Source organism: Lepidochelys kempii, chromosome 8 (genome assembly GCF_965140285.1).
Source record: "Lepidochelys kempii isolate rLepKem1 chromosome 8, rLepKem1.hap1, whole genome shotgun sequence".
NCBI classification, from domain to species: Eukaryota; Metazoa; Chordata; order Testudines; family Cheloniidae; genus Lepidochelys; species Lepidochelys kempii.
Genome location: NC_136387.1, coordinates 70570249 through 70593546, shown reverse-complemented (window position 1 = coordinate 70593546; position 23298 = coordinate 70570249). Strand labels below are relative to the sequence as shown.

Below are 23298 nucleotides of genomic sequence, written 5' to 3'. Positions count from 1 at the left end.
CATTGCCCCTTCCTATTCAGGCAGCCCAAGCCTCAAGGGGCTGGGAATCTGCATAGCCAGCTTTGGAATTTTACAGTAATCGCCCCCTAGTGATTCCAGAATAAGAACATAAGAACAGCCATACTGGGTCAGACCAAAGGTCCATCAAGCCCAGTATCCTGTCCTCTGACAGTGGACAGTGGCAGGTGCCCCAAAGGGAATGAACAGACAGATTATCATCAAGTGATCCATGCCCTGTCACCCAATCCCACCTTCTGGAAAACAGAGGCTAGGGACACCATTCCATTAGCCAGGATGGACAATCTTCTATGAATCTATCTAGCCCTCTTTTGAACCCCGTTATAGTATTGGCCTTCACAACACCCTCTGGCAAGGAGTTCCACAGGTTGACAGTGCACTGCGTGGAAAAAATACTTTCTTGAGTTTGTTTTTAAACCTGCTACTTATTAATTTCATTTGGTGGCCTCCTCTTCTTGTATTATGAGAAGAAGTAAATAACACTTCCTTATTTACTTTCTCTATACCACTCATGATTTTATAGACCTCTATCATATTCCCCCCTTAGTCACCTCTTTTCCAAGCTGAAAAATCCCAGTCTTATTAATCTCCTCATACTGAAGCCGTTCTATACCCATAATAATTTTTGCTGCCCTTTTCTGAACCTTTTCCAATTCCAATATATCTTTTTTGAGATGGAGTGACCACATCTGCATGCAGTATTCAAGGTGTGGGCCATGGATTTATATAGAGGCAATATGATATTTTCTGTCTTATTATCAATCCTTTTCTTGATGATGCCCAACATGGTTTGCTTTTTTGACTGTCGCTGCACATTGAGTGGATGATTTCAGAGAACTTTCCACAATGACTCCAAGATCTCTTTCTTGAGTGGTAACAGCTAATTTAGATCCCATCACTGTATATGTATAGTTATGAGTATGTTTTCCAATGTGGATTACTTTGCATTTATCAACATTAAATTTCATGTGCCATTTGTTGCCCAGTCACCCAGTTTTGTGACATCCTTTTGTAGCTCTTCGCAGTCTGCCTGGGACTTAACTATCTTGAGTAGTTTTGTATCATCTGCAAATTTTGCTACCTCACCGTTTATCTCTTTTTCCAGATAGTTTATGAATATGTTAACTAGGACTGGGCCCAGTACAGATCCCTGGGGGACACCACTATTTACCTCTCTCCATTCTGAAAACTGACCATTTATTCCTACCCTTTGTTTCCTATCTTTTAACCAGTTACCAATCTACGAGAGAATCTTCTGTCTTATCGCATGACTGCTTATTTTGCTTAAGTGCTTAAGAGTCTTTGGTGAAGGACCTTATCAAAGGCTTTCTGAAAATCTAAATACACTATATCCACTGGATCTCCTTTGTCTGCATGCTTGTTGACCCCCTCGGAGAATTCTAGTAGATTGGTGAGGCATGGTTTCCCTTTACAAAAACCATGTTGACTATTTCCCAACAAATTATGTTCATCTATGTGTCTGACAATTTTGTTCTTTACTATAGTTTCAACCAATTTGCCTGGTACTGAAGTGAGGCTTACTGGCCTGTAGTTGCCAAGGTCACCTCTGGAGCCCTTTTTAAAAATTGGCGTCACATTAGCTATCCTCCAGTCATTTGGTACAGAAGCTAATTTAAATGATAGGTTACAGACTACAGTTAGTAGTTCTGCAATTTCACATTTGGGTTCCTTCAGAACTCTTGGGTGAATACCATCAGGTCCTGGAGACTTATTACTGTTTAGTTTATCAATTTGTTCCAAAACCACCTCTAATGACAACTCAATTTGGGACAGTTCCTCAGATCTGTAACCCAAAAAGAATGGCTGAGGTTTGGGAATCTCCCTCACATCCTCAACAGTGAAGACGGATGCAAAGAATTCATTTAGTTTCTCTGCAATGGCCTTATCATCTTTGAGTGCTCCTTTAGCATCTCGATCATCCAGTGGCCCCACTGGTTGTTTAGCAGGCTTTCTGCTTCTGATGTATTTAAAAAAATTTTTGCTATTAGTTTTGGAGTCTTTTGGCTAGCTGTTCTTCAAATTCTTTTTTGGTCTTTCTAATTATATTTTTACACTTCATTTGCGAGAGTTTATGCTCTTTTCTATTTTCCTCATTAGGATTCATCTTCCACTTTTTAAAGGATGCCTTTTTGCCTCTCACTACTTCTTTTACATTGTTGTTTAACCACAGTGAATTCAAAGGAAGCTTCACCCTATGAGTTAGGAACATACAAATACATATAGCATGTATTGATACAAAGGTCTATAAATATTCCACTGGCTCATATCTTCTTGCCCTTCTCATTATAATGGTCTTTGAAATTTTCATGTTTTCAGGGCCTAGCTCAAACACACTGATTAACATTTCATAACTTTAAATACAATAGTCTGAAGATATGCCTGTGTTTGCCATATCTGTCATTTAAAAAAATATCTAAAATATGTGCTAATCTTAAGTGTCTTTCAAACTTTTTACAGGCACTGGGGGGCCTTGTGATTGCTGCTGTTATAAAATATGCAGACAATATTTTAAAAGGATTTGCAACGTCTTTGTCAATTATATTGTCAACCTTGATCTCCTATTTCTGGCTGCAAGATTTTGTCCCAACCAGGTGAGAGTTATTGTCCATGCATACTTGAATATAAAAGTTGCTGAAAAATTAGGTACTTAGTGAGTATTGGTATATATAGAAGAATGGTTGAAATTATTTTTGAAGGGATTAGATGGATTCCTGAACTAAAATACAGAGTTAAGGATTCCAAACTTCATTTAATAACATGATAGTTCATTACATTTTGCTTAAGTATTGTAGTATAGGTGGCAAAATTATGTTTTCTCTGAGAGCTCTCCAACCAGAGCCCAGGAAGTGATGTAGAAATGAACTTCCTGCTGCTATTTTTCTCAAAGCACTCTGCCTTGATCTCTTTCCCTTCGTGCTTTTAGCTTGCTCTTTTCCTTCCTCTTTCTTCCCTGTTTGCCACCCCCGTTGTTTCAGCTTCCCCAAAACTTTGTTCAAGCATGTGGTTTCTCTCTGCCTGTTCCCCATCTCCTCTTCTCCCCTCTCCGCCACCCCCCCCCCCCCCCCGGGTTTTTAGTTTGTCCTTTCTTTATCTGGTTCTGTTTTCGTGTTTGTTTTTCTCTTTATCTGGTTCTACCCCACCAGCTCCTCAGTTTTTACCTTATCCCGCCAAAGTTTGTCCTTTCCCCGTTCCCAATTTTACACTTTATTTCTACCACTCACTGTTCTCCAGGGCCTGGGACTTCTCCGTACTTAGTAGCCTATATGCACTGCAGCACCAATGTCCAAACTGTGCTCCCCAATGGCGGTTCTTCACTCTCCCGGGTTCTTCAGACTGACTGCTGTTGCCTCTCCATGCTCGGTGTCACTTTTGTTCCCCTTTAGAGCAGCATACCAATCCCCAAGGTTGTCACAACAGTATTACCTGTCCTCCCCCCTCCAATGGCTATATCTCGTGTTCCTTGGGATATGATGAGTGATGATTTAATAATAATACCTAGCTCTTACAGAGTGCTTTACAAAAGAGGTAGGTACCATTATCCCCATTTTACAGATGGGGAAACTGGAACATGGGAGGGTGAAATGACTTACCCAAAGCCAGTGGCAGAGCCAGGAATATAATCCAGGTCTTCTGAGTTTCTTTTTGGAAAGAAAAAAAAATATCAGTCAACAAAGTACATAAAGTATGTATAGTACATAATTGTGTATGCCTATGAGCAGGCTAAATAAATTAGAGCTGGACTATAATGGAGTGCACCACTGTAATTTGGAGTGCACTTCCAAAATACTACATAGTATGTTCAGAAAACTCTAATTATCAAAATTTTACACATCTCCAAGGTAATGTTTTTTAAATATTTATATACTATCTTTGAGCTTAGATATTGCATTTCAAACGTTTCTCTATCTAGAAATTTGTAAAGTCTCCCTATAGTATTTGAGTACCAGTAGTTCATAAAAAAGATGCCTGTCTGTATGTATATATAATATAAAACGTGTAGTATGTATGTTTACATAAACACCATATTACAAAAGTTAAACCCTACCTACCCAAGAACCAGTTTAAATGTAACAACAATGATCTGGTTGTTGCTCATCTGTGTCCTTATATGATTTGGCACATTGTCTCCCATAACAGGGTTTAAAATAAACATATCCTAGCCTAGGTGTCTAATACAGAAAAACTTTAACACTGTTTGACACATTGCACATAGGACTGGCAAAACTATGTTAAAACATGGTTGGACAGCAAATATAACTACTGCGGATAGTTTTGCATGCTTATGTATTGTAGATAGGGAGACAAAAGGGACTAAGAATATGCAGCTAGATTGATTATCCTTTGGCAATTGCTTCCTGAAAAGACAATCCTGTTTAATCTTTGGAGTACTTCAGTGAAATATCATGTTTTTGACTTCACTGTTGATAGGTTCAGGCTTCTTAGTTCCTTTCCATCTCTCCCTATTCTCATGTTTAAGAATAATAGATGAGTAAGTTTCCAGTTCATTACAAATTGAAGGAACATATTTTTCCCCCACTAGAAATAATGTAGAGAATGAATGTCATTTCTCCTGACCGGATAATATAAATACAATTGTACTGACTGAAAAAAGTAACTTTTTTCTCCCCTCCCTATTCCATTCAGTGTCTTTTTCTTTGGAGCCATTCTTGTGATAGCAGCTACATTCCTATATGGTTATGATCCAAAACCTGCAGGAAATCCTATCAAGGCATAGCAGATTTCATTATCAGCCTGTTTCTCAAGACTCTGCATTAGGGACCTCAACAAGAATTCCATATGAAAGATTTCATCATGCACTGGAAGGAAAGGATCAATACACTGAATCTGAGCAAGAACATGTTAATGGTTTTGGAGAACCAAAGGGTTAAAGACAGAAAATAATGTATGTAAAGCTGATGAAAAAAATTAAAGGAGAAAGCCTAATACAAGTTGCTAATAAAAACTTGAAAGGAACAAAATGTTTCCAAGTAACTACAATTAGGAATGTTTACAGCTTGAACTTGAGGTTATATTAGATGATTTTACTGTTTTGATTGCTGCAGAAATATATCCTATGCACTCTTTGCAAGAGCACATGACAATATTTGTCAGACTGTATCTGTTTTTGCAAATTGATTATATTTAATGTTAGTAAATGTGTTTTTAACTGTTTGTCTATAGAGATCAAATTGAATATAATGGATCTTATTAGGGGTTCCTTATTAAAGCTGTGAAAACTGTGATTGAAAGACATTTTCACACATATCCAAGATTTTTATATTTATGGACGGCTGATTTTAATAAACAGAAATCTGAATTCTGTTGCTTAACTATATAAAGTTCTTATAAGGTCAAGGTTCTGACTTAAATCTGTAAAAGAGAGAAATTCAGAGTAAGGGCTAAACATTCCAACTTTAACTAAGGTGGTCGCTAGTATTATAAGCCATCTAATAACTCTGCATGAACACACACCATAGGTTCCAGCAATAACCCGGCACAACGGCATTGGTGTTAAAGATGAAGTGCTTGCTTGGGTAACATTCATTCCTTTATCCCTATTGATATAAATCAACTTCTTAGTATTACTTTAAAGTAGCTTTTATGGTTTGTTTCCTTTGGAGATTTTTTTTTAATTGTGATTTTAAAAAAAACAAAAACAAACACCTTAACAAATAAATGTTTTAAATTATTGTTATCTTTTACAGCTTGTTTTGGATCAATTATGGTATATAATGTATATACTGTAATGTACCGTATTACAAAGGGTTTTTTAAATGGGTGTTAACACATAAGACCTCCTCCAAGGCTGTTTAAGCAAGCCATTATATACAAATGTACGAGAGATTTTTTGTTTTGTTTTGTTTCAGGAGTCACTGAGCCAATAAACTAAATGGGTCTTCTGGAGCTATTCAGTCTAGTGTTAGAATTACATAATTAGAAAAAATGCTGATTATAGTAAACAAGAAAATAACGGGGAATAGTTATTGTGTAATAGATAAATAAAAACATATATTATCCTTTTTTACCTAAAAATACCAAAAGCAATTAGACCATGTTATGGACAAATCTCTTGCTAAATTATTTACGTATACCTATTTGTTCCACTCATAGTGTTCCCTTCTCCCCCCCCCTCCCGAGGATTAAAAATAAATTGTTTTCATAAGACCTTTTATGACAAGTATTAATGTGGAGTGACTTCTTATCTAAGTATTACACTTGTGAAAGTATACATTTTTAACAGAAATGTTGACAGTCCCTTACCTGTAGCATCACAGGTAGTGAAAATCAAAGTATTTAATGTCACACATGTACAGGTAAGCAGAAATTAAAATTGTTGTTATGACAGAAGAGTTTTAAAAAATGTTTACCAAAGTATTGCAACCAGTTTTCCAAAATGTTTTAGTGATGGACTATAGAGAATTCCACAGAAAATGCTGTAAAATGCCATGAGATTTTAAAGTAAACTATTATAATGGTGAGGGCAAAATTCATTCTTATTTCTAGCAGGTAAGAATAATGCTTTTTTCTAGGTAATGATATGGATTAATTGACTTTAATCAAACTTTTGTGTTTACTACTAGGGAAATAGAATAGAGGACTCCCAAAATGTATGCAAGTGGTTGAACTAGAGATACTATCGGCTCTAAGATCTATGGATAATTGTTATGCTCTCTGATCTCCAGATCAAGGAATATCATACCTTCAAGACCTATTTTATAAGTTGTCATAAAGTGATTTACAAACTGGATCACTTCACTCACCACAGAAATGCACTGCTGAGGTAAAGTGTGGTAACTAACAGTGCCCAGCAATACTTACATAGCAGTTTAGGACAGGAAGTGAAGGATTCCTTGTCTTCTTGAAACTACATAAGGAATTTATGTAGTTGGAATACACTTACCTGACTTGGAACTTGCCCAGGACCATAATATCCTCAATTTCATGAGATTTACAGCAGTGGTAATTAGCAGGTGACTTCTATTGGCTAATCCATTGAGAAACTTCTTTCAATTTGAAGAAAAGCAAGGGAAAGTGTATTGGGGGACGAAGTGGAGACAAAAGGCACTGTGTTGTCAGACAATAGACAGTGATTGGCAGGGCCTGCTGTAAGAAATCCAGTCTTGCTTTTTCACCCAGGGCTGGACCAATATCACAACAAGTATCAGTTTAAAGGGAAGAACAGACACATATGATACTGTGAATAAAATAGGTCACCTCCGGGCTTTGGAAAACATCTCTCTGCTACATTAAGGGGCATATCCCGTTCCTGAGATACATGGAACCAATGTGGTTGCTGTGGAAAGGAATAGGGCAGGATTTGAAGAGGCTACACAGGTTGTCTGCATCTTGTGTGTGAAGCAATGCTGTGTGGAGGGCACAGTTACACTTTCTCACAGGAATAGTTTCACAGCCAGGTAGGATGACATGCAACTGTGGATTGACTGGCCATCCATTCCTATGGAGAAAGTACAGGAATTGCAGAACCATGGCCATTGCAGAGCATTCAGAAGCCTGAAAAGTAGCAGGGACATGGTGTGCTTTACACGTATCCCAAAGCTAATTTTTAGCACACAGACTAGCTTTCCAGGTCTAAGAGACTTTCTGAGCCATCTTTTCATTCTTTAGAATAGTCGATTAATTTAATTTGTATATTTAGGTAGCTTAGTACCAAGGTTTTATTTTAATATTTATAAAGTTATAGCGTGGTATTTATTTACAACAACATGAACGTGTGATTGTTTGTTTCTTGAAAGGCACACATTATGGAATTACCAGTATTTTATTTAATACTGTATTTGGAAATCACCTGAGGACCTCTAGAATGTTCAGCAACAGTAAACTGTCAGGCCAGCTAGAACAAAAGAAAAGCATCATTGCTTGAAACTACTGATATATGGAATTATCCTGCAAGTGAAATAAACCAGCAACTCAGTGGTGGGAAAATCATGAGGTAAAAAAAAAATTTTCTTCACAAATTGATATAATCTATCCACAAGTGCCCATTAAAACTGTTGTATCACAGAGAATTCAAATAAGTTTGGTTGTAGCTTTATTAAACTTATTTGTTTTTGACAAAGTACAACACAGTTGCTCTGTCACCAAGAATTTTGAAACCTGTGGGTAGATCATTAGATTGGTGGTCTAGTTCTTAATTATATAAAATAACTTGTTCCCTGTGACTTTTACCTTTCTCTTCATGAAGTGGATCTTGTGTTTTGGCATTATACTTACTTTTCAGGTACTTAGACCAGTGGTTCTCAACCAGGGGTACATGTACACCTGGGGCTATGCAGAGGCCTTCCAGGGGGTACATCAACTCACCTAGGTACTTGCCTAGTTTTACAACAGGCTACATACAAAGCACTAGTGAAGTCAGTACAAACTGAAATTTCATACAATCACTTATTTAAACTCCTCTGTATACTATACACTGAAATGTAAGTACAATATTTATATTTTATGATAAAAATGAGAAAGTAAGCAATTTTTCAGTAATAGTTTGCTGTGACATGTTTGCATTTTTATGTTTGATTTTGTAAGCAAGTACTTTTCAAGTCAGGTAAAACGTGGGGTACACAAAGCAGACTCACTCCTGAAAGGGGTACAGTAGTCTGGAAAGGTTGAGAGCCACTGACTTAGACGTCCTTTCTTTGGTTTGGGGAACATGTAATTGTTTGGGGATTTTTAACTTATTTTCATGAGTATAATTTAGAAGAACAAAAAAAGCAAACCAATTACATTCAACTGTTTTTCAATTGATAAATCAATCTTGGCATTTGTTATGCCACTGGTTCTCAAGCTTTAGCAACCCGAGAACCCCCATTTTGATTTAAAATTTGTCACGGACCTCTGGCTTGGCTTCTAATTTTCCCTGGGGGTGCTTAACCCCTGCTCAGCCCCCCACCATTGTACCTCTTCTGCCATAGCCCCAACCGCCCCCACCTCTTCTTGCTCCCGCTCCTCCCCCTCCCGTCCAGTGCCTCCTGCATGCCACAGAACAGCAGGAGGGAGGGGGTGCTGGCAGGGAAGGGAGGAGTTGATCAGCGGGACTGATGACCCCAGACATGACTCACGGACCCCCTAAAGTACCCTCATGAATCCAGTTTGAGAACTACTGTTATGCTATTCCTGTATTGCATATTTATCAAGACTTTTAATATTATTTCCTGATCAGCTATTCATCTTCTACTCCCTTGTAGTAAGATTTTCCCCTGATCAGTCACTGTCTCCAACACTGATCATGATTAATTTTGCTTTTGTATTACTGATATTATTTCCAGGCTAACATTATTGAGAAAGGGGTTATAATATTCCTTTTTCCTCCCCTCCTAAACTAGATATTTTCCTGTAATAATGGTAAATATAACATTACAAATCAAACTGCTTGTGTTACAGAAAACTTAAAGTAAAATAAATGTCTTTGGCACTCAGTTATTGTGTGAAGATCCAAGGAGTGATCCTAGACCTTTGTTTAACTGTCCTGCCCATTTGTAATGTTAATTTTTTTTCTATTGTAAGTCAATCCAGAACTAAGGAATTCCACTCTTCCCAGGTGAACACATTGTGTGTATTCATGCATACTTTAGTGCCTGAGAATCAAAAGACATTAGTGGGAAAGATATAGGGAGAAATAAAGCAAAATACACAGGTTCATACTGGATGACCTAAATGATCTCTTCTGACCCTTTTCTTTTTCAGCCAAATTCTTTCCTCCAATGAATTCACGGTTCCTACTAGAATCAGTGACAGCCACAAACCAAATTCTGCTCTTGTGCAATGCGACACCCATTCCTCAATGAGTGTTCCAGGTATGCATCCAAGGGCAGAATTTCTCCATCATGGTATATGATGGTGATAGTATTTAAAGGAGAAGGTGCAAAAAGCTTAGGCCTTGTACTTGCCTGTCCCATTCAAATACTAACCTACGTGTGAAAGGCTTTTCAGAGCTGATTACTGTTCCAAATGCCTGAGCCAGCCAGTCCTCCAAGATGTGTAGTTCAATGCAGTGGGAATCCCAGCAGGTAACCAGGCAAAGTTCTCCATCACTGTGACATATCATGACCCAAAAGCTGGTTTTGAGCATGGCCTAGAGAATCCTACTACTGATTCAGAAGCACCATTTTTGGTTTGGCCATTGTGGGATCTGCCCTCTCCCCTAGGGCCCCTGCTCTTTGGCGTTAGCTATAATTGTGAAGGGAGAGTGTGATGCCAGAGGCTAGAGCTAGGGCTGCTCTGTGAATCAGCTTGAAGGGGATGTAGATGTGACCAGCCATCCCCAACCCCCTGGAGACTAAGTGCGACAACTCTACTTTCATAAGGAGCTAGCAAGAGACCCCAGTTCACCTCTTGACTCAGGTAGCTGCTAGCACAACATGATCTTTGCTCCCAAGCTGCCAAACTGATGCTATTTTTAAAACATTCCCATACAGATTAATGTCAAATAAAGCAGTTCAAGTGCAGCATCTTAAGGAAAACTTTCAAATAACATAATTTCCACATGCCTTTCATCCTAAAATGTGCAAGTAGATTATTGCAGCTTAGGTGAAACTCAAAAGTCCTCCAAGTGACAGAAACAAAGGGCTTTTCTCTTTTACACATTAGACAACAGTGAAAACTGTTGTATTTTTGCTCTTTCACTCCATTCTTTCCCATGCATTCTGGTTATTTTACCACTCTCTCCCACACCACCTCTTTATTTCTTTTCCAGATCATTAAAGTCTTTACTGCAAGTTTCTATGCTTAGAAAAAGCATTTGTTGTGTATGCTTAGGGGATTTGGATGAGGCTGTTTGTACTGAGTGGATGGTGGAAGACTGACATGCACATGATATATAAGAAACTAAGGGACAGATCCTTGATCCAAGGATGTATAAACAGGGTGACAGAGGTGAATTTACCTCTGTGTGCAGCATTGATGAGACCAGTCCGAGAATACCGCATCCAGTTCTGTGGTCCACATTTTGAAAAGGATGTTGATAAATGGAAAAAGTGCAGAAAAGAGCCACAGAAATTATTCAAGAGCTGAAGAAAATTCCTTACAGTGAGAAACTTAAAGAGCACAATCTGTTTAGCTCACCAAAGAGAAAACTGAGAGGTGACTTGATTACTGTTTATCAGTGCCTTCACAGGGAGAAAATACGGGGTACTAAAGGGCTCCTTAAACTAGTGGAGGAAGGCATAACAAAAACCAGTGGCTGTAAGCTGAAGCCAGACCAATTCAAATCACATCAGGACTAGAGGCATTTCTGGAAAACATTCTTTAGTTGAACATAAGTTATCAGGCTCAGCACAGGGGTAACTAGGTGAAATTCTACAGCCTGTGTTATACAAGAGGTTAGATTAGTTGATCTAATGCTTCCTTCTAGCCTTAAAATCTCTTTAAAGTCTTGCTTTGCAGGTGTGGATAGTCCTTAGCCCTGGTCTACACTAGGAGTTTAGGTCGAAGTTAGCAGTATTAAATCGATGTAAACCTGCACCCGTCCACACGATGAAGCCCTTTTTTTCGACTTAAAGGGCTCTTAAAATCGATTTCCTTAATCCACCCCTGACAAGTGGATTAGTGCTTAAATCGGCCTTGCCGGGTCGAATTTGGGGTACTATGGACGCAATTAGATGGTATTGGCCTCCGGGAGCTATCCCAGAGTGCTCTATTGTGACCGCTCTGGACAGCACTCTCAACTTAGATGCACTGGCCAGGTAGACAGGAAAAGGCCCGCAAACTTTTGAATTTCAATTTCCTGTTTGCATGGTCACCTGCAGCTTGCCACGCTGGCCAGAGCTCATCAGCAGAGGTGACCATGATGGAGTCCCAGAATCGCAAAAGAGCTCCAGCATGGACCGAACGGGAGGTACGGGATCTGATCGCTGTATGGGGAGAGGAATCTGTGCTATCAGAACTCCGTTCCAGTTTTCGAAATGCCAAAACATTTGTCAAAATCTCCCAGGGCATGAAGGACAGAGGCCATAACAGGGATCCGAAGCAATGCCACGTGAAACTTAAGGAGCTGAGGCAAGCCTACCAGAAAAGCAGAGAGGCAAACAGCTGCTCCGGGTCAGAGCCCCAAACATGCCCCAAACATATGATGAGCTGCATGCCATTTTAGGGGGTTCAGCCACCACTTCCCCAGCCGTGTTGTTTGACTCCTTCAATGGAGATGGAGGCAACACAGAAGCAGGTTTTGGGGACGAGGAAGATGATGATGATGATGAAGTTGTAGATAGCTCACAGCAAGCAAGTGGAGAAACCGGTTTTCCCGACAGCCAGGAACTGTTTCTCACCCTGGACCTGGAGGCAGTCCCCCCCGGACCCACCCAAGGCTGCCTCCTGGACCCGCCAGGCGGAGAAGGGACCTCTGGTGAGTGTACCTTTTAAAATACTGTACATGGTTTAAAAGCAAGCATGTTTAATGATTAATTTGCTCTGGCATTTGCAGCTCTCCAGGATGTACTCCCAAAGCCTTTGCAAAAGGTTTCTGGGGAAGGCAGCCTTATTCCACCCCCCATGGTAGGAGACTTTACCACACCAGGCCAGTAGCACGTACTCGGGAATCATTGTAGAACAAAGCATTGCAGTGTATGTTTGCTGGCATTCAGACAACATCCGTTCTTTATCTCTCTGTTATCCTCAGGAGAGTGATATCATTCATGGTCACCTGGTTGAAATAGGGTGCTTTTCTTAAGGGGACATGCAGAGGTGCCCATTCCTGCTGGGCTGTTTGCCTGTGACTGAACAGAAATGTTCCCCACTGTTAGCCGGGGGGGGCAAAATGCGACCTTGGAACGAAAGCACATGTGCTGTATATGTAATGTTAACAGCAAGGTTTACTGTGAAAGAGTGTAGCCATTGTTCTAGAAAATGTGTCTTTTTAAATACCACTGCCTCTTTTTTTTTTTCTCCACCAGCTGCATGTGTTTCAGTGATCACAGGATCTTCTCCTTCCGAGAGGCTAGTGAAGATTAGAAGGCGAAAAAAACGCACTCGTGATGAAACGTTCTCTGAGCTCATGGTGTCCTCCCACACTGACATAGCACAAACGACTGTGTGGAGGCAGACAATGTCAGAGTGCAGGAAAGCACAATATGACCAGGAGGAGAGGTGGCGGGCTGAAGAGAGGACTGAAGCTCAAATGTGGCGGCAGTGTGATGAGAGGAGGCAGGATTCAATGCTGAGGCTGCTGGAGGATCAAACCAATATGCTCCAGCGTATGGTTGAGCTGCAGGAAAGGCAGCAGGAGCACAGGCTGCCGCTACAGCCCCTGTGTAACTAACCGCCCTCCTCCCCCCCAGGTTCCATAGCCTCCTCATCCAGATGCCCAAGAAAGTGTTGGGGGGCCTCCGGCCACTCCACCCCAGAGGATTGCCCAAGCAACAGAAGGCTGGCATTCAATAAGTTTTAAAGTTTTAAACTTTTAAAGTGCTGTGTGGCCTTGTCCTTCCCTCCTCCACCACCCCTCCTGGTGCTTCTCTCCTCCACCACCCCTCCTGGGCTACCTTGGTAGTTATCCCCCTATTTGTGTGATGAATGAATAAAGAATGCATGAATGTGAAGCAACAGTGACTTTATTGCCTCTGACAGCGGTGATCAAAGGGAGGAGGGGAGGGTGGTTAGCTTACAGGGAAGTAGAGTGAACCAAGGGGCGGTGGGTTTCATCATGGAGAAACAAACAAAACTTTCACACCGTAGCCTGTCCAGTCATGAAACTGGTTTTCAAAGCTTCTCTGATGCGCACCGTGCCCTCCTGTGCTCTTCTAACCGCCCTGGTGTCTGGCTGTGCGAAACCAGCAGCCAGGCGATTTGCCTCAACCTCCCACCCCGCCATAAACGTCTCCCCCTTACTCTCACAGATATTATGGAGTGCACAGCAAGCAGTAATAACAGTGGGAATATTGGTTTCGCTGAGGTCTAAGCGAGTCAGTAAACTGCGCCAGCGCACTTTTAAACGTCCAAATGCACATTCTACCACCATTCTGCACTTGCTCAGCCTGTAGTTGAACAGCTCCTGACTGAAATGATCTGCCTGCACAGAATTCATTGCAAGAGCATGACCTGGGGTTCTAGAGTGTGCACAACGGTTGCAATCAGATGGCTTGCATTTGATGCAGATTTTATCTCCAAAACCAGCTGCAAAACTTTAAAATTCAGGATGTTGGTTAAGGGGGGGATTTTCTAAGGTGCCTAAGGGAATTAGGCTCCTAACTCCTATTGACTTAGCTCCCTTAGGCTCTTCTGAAACACCTACGTTAATGGTTTAAATTTCAATAGCCATTTTTGGCATTCATTCTCTTTTTTTATTTTCTATTCAATACTTTCACGCTTCTCCTGATGTGAGCAAGTAATTGCCTAGAGGACCTCTCCGAAATGGACCGTTTCATACTAAATAAATTGAAACCTGCAGAGTTTTTGGGTTGGAAGACTATATGAAAACAATGTGGATATAACACATGGATATAACATCATGCTCCCATTACAGAGCAGAGAATCATACACTTGGAAGGGACCTCGAGAGGTTATTTAGTCCAGTCCCATGCACTCAAGGCAGGACTAAGTATTCTCTAGACCATCCCTGACAGGTGTTTGTCCAACCTGCTCTTAAAAATCCCCAATGATGGAGATTCCACAACCCCCCTAGGCAATTTATTCCAGTGCTTAACCACTCTGACAGGAACTTTTTCCGAATGTCCAACCTAAACCACCCTGGCTGCAGTTTAAGCCCACTGTTTCTTGTCCTATCCTCAGAGGTTAAGAAGAACAATTTTTCTCCCTCCTCCTTGTAACAACCTTTTATGTACTTGAAAACTGTTATCATGTCCCCTCTCAGTCTTCTCTTCTCCAGATTAAACAAACCCAATTTTTTCAGTCTTCCCTCATAGGTCATGTTTTCTAGACCTTAATCATTTTTGTTGATCTTCTCTGGACTTTCTCCAGTTTGTCCACATCTTTCCTGATATGTGGTACCCAGAACTGGACACAATACTCCAGTTAAGGCCTAATGAGCATGGAGCAGAGCAGAAGAATTATTTCTTGTCTTGCTTACAATACTCCTGCCAATACATCCCAGAATGATGTTTGCTTTTTTTGCAACAGTGTTACACTGTTGACTCATATTTAGCTTGTGATCCACTATGACCCCCCAGATCCCTTTCCACAGTACTCCTTCCTAGGCAGTCATTTCCCATTCTGTCAATTCTGTCAATAGTCAGCACAGAGGAAGATTAATTTAAGATAGGAAATCAGCAAAATAACCTTTAATCTTAAAAGCAGTATCAGTATTGAAGCCAAGCGTACAACATTTCTAGAACAGAGTGCAATGTGTTTGTCCTCCAGTTATCATTTAGGGGATGACTTGATTTCTCCTTTGGCTTTTGTCTTATTTTTCTTTAATGGACAGGTGTTCCCTTTTGTGATAATCAGTAAGGCCAAGAGAACAGTGCTTACTTCTTTCCCATTCTGGTCTTTTTGTGTGCTGGCACAGGGTGACATTTATGGGGAGATGGACCGAGCTTCCCCTGTGATTAATCTGAGGCTGTGGGACTAGGGATCAGCTGGTAGCCTGGCTGAAGGGCTACCAAGAGCCCAGTTGAGGGAGTGAACTGCAAGGAGCAGGGGAAAGAACCCAGTTATTAGCTGGCTCCCAGACGGCTTGGTAAATAAGAGCTGCAGGAAGGCTCCCACAGGAGTCCCTGGGTTAGTGCAATGACCTAGAGGGGCCAGGAAAAGCTTCTCGGAACTGTAGCATTGTTGGGCAGAGGAACTACTTTATTTTGATATTTTATGTAAGTTCGTGGTTAACCAATAAATTGTGTCCTGAGGCAAGGGCCTGAACTAGCTGCTGGCATGGCACTGATCCTTCGCTGGCTGGTGAGAGAGCCCACCAGCTAGCACATGTGTACAATGGTTGAGCGTCTAGCACACTGCACTGAACTCTTGATTAGTTCAAGACAAATAGTTCTGGCCAAAATATGGGCCAGCCCCAAGCCAGCCAGATTGAGTTGGTGGGACATTGTGAACGGGCATCAGTAGACATGTAGCATTGCACGTTGCAGTACAGACATTGTCAAGCCCAGCTTTCAACACAGAAGAGCATCTTCAGGAGCTGCTGCCGCTTTGGGACGTGGCATGTCTCTGTGAACAATCAGAGGTCCGTGAACCACAGAAAGGGGAAATGCTGGCTTAGATCAATATTCATTAACCTTTCATGATCTGACATTTCTGTTTTACTTTAGGACTATTACTTGGAGGTTGCTACATCAACCCTTTTTTCAGAACTTGTTCAGACTGAAGTTTACATAGTTGGCGATGTCCAGTGTATTTAGGAAAACATTGCATTCCTTCATATGTTAGTAGGTAAAACCCTCTACGCTGAGACTGATGCAAGATTCCAGTTCATTCTGATCTGTTTTCAAATGGTAAAAGTGTATACGAAAAAGGGGCTTCTTGAAACAACACACTTGGGCTTTTTTCTTCAGGTTACATTGAACTTGCTGACAAAGGCCTCCACAGTCAATCTAAAAGATTATTCAGCCATTCATCTCTGTGCAGCCTTCTTTCAAGTTCTCACCATCAGAAGCATTTCTCAACATGTGCAAGTTGCCAGTTGCCTTCAAAAGGGAAGATTTTCATTAAAATTTGCATTTTTGAGCTACCCGCTCACTAGTGTTGCCCAAAGTAACATGGTTTGGGAATCAAGATGCCAGCAATTTAGCAGCCCATTGCTACACAGAGCTAACCAGTTTCCAGTCTTAGCATGGATTTACCAAATTTTAAAATACTTTTAGCGTTAGATGTTTCACTTATGGAACTTCCCTGTTGACAGTTTGATTGATTTTTTTCACTATTACTTTAGGTAGGTGGCACAAACATAGAAAAGTCCCTGTATGAAATTCCTTAGAAGGAAAATTCTAGTGAACTAATGCATTGTTTTAACACTATTTCTTCTGGCAAAGGCTACTTCTGTTGGCAGTCATTTGAGATTCTGAAGTTGGCCTACAGAAAGGCAAGGCTCCATTCTCTTTTAATTCTTCTTTGTAATCCTTGACCAAAAGGAATACAAATTAAATGGTTACTTTAGGGGGAAAAAAATCTCTGTAGCAATTCCTGACAAACAGTGGGATTTGCAGGAACTACACAAAGAAAATCTTATTCTGGTGTTTCCACCTCCTTGGACTCAGGTCTCTGAACCCACATGTTCCCCCACAGAGAGACAGGCACAGAGAAGGGAGCACTTCTCCCTTGCCTTAGTGCTGCTATTTCCATTTAAAAAACACCCTGTTACAATATTAACAACACTGAACCTTTATTCCATAGCAACACTATTCCTTTAATTCCTCAAAAGATGGATGTAGATGCCCTCTACACCAACGTTCCACACAAAGATGGACTATAAGCTATCAGGAACAGTATCCCCGATAATGTCATGGCAAACCTGGTGGCTGAACTTTGTGACTTTGTCCTCACCCACAACTATTTCACAATTGGGGACAATATATACCTTCAAGTCAGCAGCACTGCTATGGGTACCCGCATGGCCCCACATTATGCCAACATTTTTATGGCTGACTTAGAACAACGCTTCCTTAGCTCTCGTCCCCTAATGCCCCTACTCTACTTGCGCTACATTGATGACATCTTCATCATCTGGACCCATGGAAAAGAAGCCCTTGAGGAATTCCACCATGATTTCAACAATTTCCATCCCACCATCAACCTCAGCCTAGACCAATCCACACAAGCGGTCCATTTTCTGGACACTACTGTGCTAATAAGCGATGGTCACATAAACACCACCCTATACCAGAAACCTATTGACTGCTATTCCTACCTACATGCCTCCAGCTTCCATCCAAGACACACCACAAGATCCATTGTCTACAGCCAAGCTCTAAGATACAACCGCATTTGCTCCAACCCCTCAGACAGAGACAAACACTTACAAGATCTCTATCAAGGGTTCTTAAAACTACAATACCCACCTGCTGAAGTGAAGAAACAGATTGACAGAGCCAGAAGAGTATCCAGAAGTCACCTGCTACAGGACAGGCCCAACAAAGAAAATAACAGAAGGCCACTAGCTGTCATCTTCAGCCCCCAACTAAAACCTCTCCAGCGCATTATCAAAGATTTACAACCTATCCTGAAAAATGATCCCTCACTCTCACAGATCTTGGGAGACAGACCAGTCCTTGCTTACAGACAGGCCCCCAACCTGAAGCAAATATTCTTCAGCAACCATACACCACACAACAAAAACACTAACCCAGGAACCTATCCTTACAACAAAGCCCAATGCCAACTCTGTCCACATATTTATTCAAGGGACACCATCATAGGACCTAATTACATTAGCCATGCCATCAGGGGTTCGTTCACCTGCACATCTACCAATGTGATATATGCCATCATGTGCCAGCAATGTCCCTCTGCCATGTACATTGGCCAAACCAGACAGTCTCTACGCAGAAGAATAAATGGACACAAGTCTGACATCAGGAATCCTAACATTCAAAAACTGGTAGGAGAACACTTCATCAGAGAACATCTCTGGCCACTCAGTAAAAGACTTAAGGGTGGCAATTCTGCAACAGAAAAGCTTCAAAAACAGACTCCAACAAGAAACTGCTGAGCTTGAATTAATATGCAAACTAGATACTATTAACTTGGGTTTGAATAGAGACTGGGAGTGGCTGGGTCATTACACATATTGAATCTATTTCCCTTAGTTAAGTATCCTCACACCTTCTTGTCAACTGTCAAAATGGGCCATCATGATTATCACTACAAAAGTTTTTTTTCTCCTGCTGATAATAGCTCATCTTAACTAATTAGTCTCTCACAGTTTGTATGGCAACTCCCAACTTATCTGTATGTGTGTATATATATATATATCTTCTTACGAAATGTTCCATTCTATGCATCGGATGAAGTGGGCTGTAGCCCATGAAAAATTATGCTCAAATACATTTGTTAGTCTCTAAGGTGCCACAAGTACTCCTGTTCTTTTTTCAAAAGAAGCTGACAGGCTAGTTTCCATTGCCATCTACCATCTGTATTAGAAAATGAATCAAAACCAACCAGAGATTTTGGAACTGTAGATACTTTGCCAAGGGCTGTTATTGAGGCAAATGGCTTAGTACTATATGGTTTTTGTTTGTTTGCTTAAAGAATTGTGCATTTATAGAAATAAGAATAGCACCTATCTCTGTATACTAGGTGGGATAAAATTACAAGGGGGAACTACTGTATACTTCACTGCATAAAGTGTACTGCAGTATCAATTATTTATGAAAAGGTAATCATGGTAATGATGCATGTGCCCCAGAGAGGTTTGGGATGCTTTATATGTCTGGCAAGTGAGCAAAGAGGACAGTTATGTCAAAATCAGCACTACAGCTGGTGGGGTTTTGTTTTGTTTTGGCTTGGTTTTTGCTCAAACATTAGACTGAAACCATGGATTTTCCACCAAAATGAAAATGTTCATTTTGATAGAAATTTTGCAGATTTTCAGCGAAAGAACAAAAATGATTCCTTCCTTATTTTTATCTTTTGTAGTGGAATTCAGGCACACTCGGGGGCAGAAGGTGTCTTTGTACTTTGGCATAATTATGTCTCTTTGTACAGCCAAAGCATCTAACATTCACTCTCCAGATAAGTAAAGAGATCCATCTGAAAGACTTTTTTTGTCTTTTCTTTTGGGCCTGTATTTCAATTAGGTTTGTTAAAAGGTTTAGTGATGTAGTTTATTAATAATGAAAACTTCTTTTTATCCCAGCTCGAACAGTGTCCTGTACTTTTAGTGATCGTGTTAAAAGAACTCAAATTAACAAATTCCATCAGATTAAGGAGTCCATAGTGTCCCTTTGGTGTGTGACACACACTAAATCCATTACTGTTAATGGCAGTTACCTCTATAAATCAAAGGGAGAATAAAGCTTTAAAAGCCTAATTATTTATGGCATCAAATTACAGTAAAGTGGGGACAGCTTTAATTGTAGGTTTTCTAATCTCACGAGAGATCAGATGAATACCATGTTGAAGCTCATCAGGATTCTCTCGTCTCTACACATTTATTTATTAGTGATAGTATAGACCAAAGCTGACCCTAGACCAAATGGCGCCACAGTCAAGCAGTGTCTTTGGTGCCCCCCCCCCCGCTCCATTTGTTAAACTTTTGAATACCTTATTTTTTATTGCATTTGCAGCCCATATCACAACTTTGATGCAGAAGTTGCATTCATGATTTATCCCTGTCACATAAGATGGACTTCAGAAAAGCAGACTTTGACTCCCTCAGGGAACTGATGGGCAGGATCCCCTGGGAAGCTAATATGAGCGGGAAAGCAGTTCAAGAGAGCTGGCTGTTTCTTAAAGAAGCTTTATTGAGGATGCCGAAAGAATAGCAAATATGGCAGGTGACCAGCTTGGCTTCACAGAGAAATCTTCGGTGAGCTTAAACACAAAAAGGAAGCTTACAAGAAGTGGAAACTTGGACAGATGACTAGGGAGGAGTATAAAAATATTGCTCAAGCATGCAGGGGTGTAATCAGGAAAGCCAAAGCACAACTGGAGTTGCAGCTTGCAAGGGATGTGAAGGGTAACAGGAAGGGTTTCTACAGGTATGTTAGGAAGAAGGTGGTCAGGGAAAGTATGGGACACTTACTGAATGGGGGAGGCAACCTAGTGACAGATGACGTGGAAAAAGCTGAAGTACTCAATGCTTTTTTTGCCTCGGTCTTCACAGACAAGGTCAGCTCCCAGACTGCTGCACTGGGCAGCATAGTATGGGGAGGAGTTAAGTTACCCTCAGTGGTGAAGGAACAGGTGAAGGACTATTTAGAAAAGCTGGACGTGCACAAGTCCATGGGTCCAGATCTAATGCATTGGAGGGTGCTAAGGGAGTTGGCTGATGTGACTGCAGATGTGATTGGCCATTATCTTTGAAAACTTGTGGCAATCGGGGGAGGTCCCAGACAATTGGAAAAAGGCAAATATAGTGCCCACCTTTTAAAAGGGAAGAGGGAGAATCCAGGGAACTACAGAGCAGTCAGCCTCACCTCAGTCCTTGGAAAAATCATGGAGCAGGTCCTCAAAGAATCCATTTTGAAGCACTTGGAGGAGAGAAAGGTGATCAGGAACAGTCAACATGGATTCACCAAAGGCAAGTCATGCCTGACCAACCTAGTTGCCTTCTACCATGAGATAACTGGCTCTCTGGATATGGGGAAAGCGGTGGACATGATATATCTTGACTTTAGCAAAGCTTTTGATACGGTCTCCCACAGTATTCTTGCCAGCAAGTTTAAAAAGTATGGATTGGATGAGTAGACTATAAGGTGGATAGAAAGCTGGCTAGATTGTTGGGCTCAATGGGTAGTGATCAATAGCTCGATGTCTAGGTGGCAGATGGTATCAAGTGGAATGCCCCAGGAATTGGTCCTGGGGCTGGTTTTGTTCATCTTCATTAATTGATCTGGAGGATGGGATGGATTGCACCCTTCACAAGTTCACAGATGACCCTAAGACGGGGGAGAGGTAGATATGCTGGAGGTTAGGGATAGGGTCCAGAGTGTCCTTGACAAATTGGAGGATTGGGCCAAAAGAAATCTGAGGAGGTTCACCAAGGACAAGTGCAGAGTTCTGCACTTAGGACAGAAGAATCCCATGCACTGCTACAGGCTGGGGACCAACTGGCTAAGCTGCAGTTCTGCAGAAAAGGACCTGGGGATTACACTGGATGAGAAGCTGGATATGAGTCAGCAGTGTGCCCTCATTGCCAAGAAGGCCAATGACATATTGGGCTGTATTAATAGGAGCATTGCCAGATCGAAGGAAGTGATTATTCTTCTCTATTTGGAAGTGGTGAGGCCACATCTGGAGTCTGTGTCCAGTTTTGGCCCTCCCCCCCCCCCCACTACAGAAAAGATGTGGAGAAATTGGAGAGAGTTCAGTGGAGGGCAACAAAAATGATTAGGAGGCTGGGGCACATGACTTATGAGGAGAGGCTGAGGAAACTGGGCTTATTTAGTTTGCAGAAGAGACGAGTGAGGGGGGATTTGATAGCAGTCTTCAACTACTTGAAGGAGGGTTCCAAAAAGGATGAGCTAATCTGTTCTCAGTGGTAGCAGATGACAGTACAAGCAGCAATGGTCTCAAGTTGCAGTGGGGGAGGTCCAGGTTGGATATTAGGAAAAACTAGTTCACGAGGAGGGTGGTGAAGCACTGGAGTGGGTTACCTAGGGAGGTGGTGGAATCTCCATACTTAGAGGTTTTTAAGGCCTGGCTTGACAAAGCTCTGGCTGGGATGATTTAGTTGGGGTTGGTTCTGCTTTCAGCAGGGGGTTGGACTAGATGACCTCCTGAGGTCTCTTCCAACCCTAATCTATGATTCTGTGTGACATCAGAATCAACTTCCTGCAATGTTTTAGTATTATTTTTACTTAAATTGTCAGTTCAAGCTATGCCACTAACTTATTAGATTTCTCCTAAGGCCCATTAATATAGGCATAACTGCATCCACCTTGAGTTGTACCAGTATAACTCTGCTGGTTTTTTAAAAAATCATACACCCCCCTTACTAACACAGTTGTACTAGTAGAAAAACTATTTGTACACAAGGGTTTAATTAACTTTAACCACGCATCCAAACCTATTATGAATATTTCCTATTCTGCTTAAACATCCTAATAGGTGTCTCAATCCCATTTTTTAATGTTATTTTGCCATTACTATTCCATTGCTCTTCTACCCCATGGATGGTGGAGTCTGCTGTCATAAGTGGTACTGGGGCAAAGTGGGTGAGAAAATACAGTATTTTTAATTGGACCAATTTGTGTTGGCGAGTGAGACAAGCTTTTGAGCTACACAGAGCTCTTCTTTGGGTAGGGTGATGCACCTGTATGCTGTCCCCAAATAAGTGTAGTAGTACTCCCTGCCTGTTGCACACAAATCAAGCTTTGTGGAAACCTGGATTGGCCCTATGGGGGAAAGGATATCATGTCATGACTGTCAGGACAAGGAGCACCCCACTGTGGCCTTGCCAACTCTTTTAAACAGACTAAAGACCCTGGAGCTGCTTTAGTCGGTCCTGGCTGATGGGTGTGGTGAGGATGAGGGACAACAAACTTCAGCGTTTGTGAGCTATGCTGGCCCAACACCTTCGGTTTATGATAATCTCATAATCTCAGCGTTTGTCTACACTACATTGCTTTTAGCAACAAGCTGTGTGGCTACAGCCGAGCCGGTAGGGCTGCAGGAGGGCGCAGGCCC

General features: G+C 41.3%; 2 protein-coding genes across 4 annotated transcripts in view; both read left to right on the top strand.

The window, feature by feature from the left end:
• SLC35A3 (solute carrier family 35 member A3) overlaps positions 1 to 6211 on the top strand; it is a 29946-nt gene extending 23735 nt beyond the window's left edge. Inside the window, exons 7-9 of one of the 3 annotated variants that reach the window (XR_012160375.2) lie at positions 2497 to 2630; positions 3423 to 3564; positions 4684 to 4850. Coding sequence is in view for 2 of the 3 variants with exons in the window: in XM_073356925.2 (XP_073213026.1) it covers positions 2497 to 2630; positions 4684 to 4774 (225 nt within the window). In the remaining variant the exon portion in view is untranslated. Of the gene's footprint in view, positions 1 to 2496; positions 2631 to 3422; positions 3565 to 4683 lie in introns of all 3 variants that reach the window. The other 2 variants (XM_073356925.2, XM_073356926.2) reach the window with 2 other exon arrangements.
• On the top strand, positions 4857 to 13580 carry LOC140916034 (uncharacterized). Its single transcript, XM_073356928.2, has 4 exons — positions 4857 to 4942; positions 6621 to 6820; positions 7794 to 12394; positions 12942 to 13580. Exons 3-4 carry the CDS (start codon positions 12106 to 12108, stop codon positions 13304 to 13306), a joined length of 654 nt encoding a protein of 217 aa, XP_073213029.1. The 5' UTR covers positions 4857 to 4942; positions 6621 to 6820; positions 7794 to 12105; the 3' UTR covers positions 13307 to 13580.
• Positions 13581 to 23298: the final 9718 nt, after the last annotated feature.

Coding starts and splice junctions, on each gene's coding strand:
- LOC140916034 (XM_073356928.2), top strand. CDS start 12,106: ATGCCCCAAACATATGATGAGCTGCATGCCATTTTAGGGGGTTCAGCC. Junction 12,395..12,941: donor AGGCGGAGAAGGGACCTCTG/GTGAGTGTACCT, acceptor TTTCTCCACCAG/CTGCATGTGTTTCAGTGATC.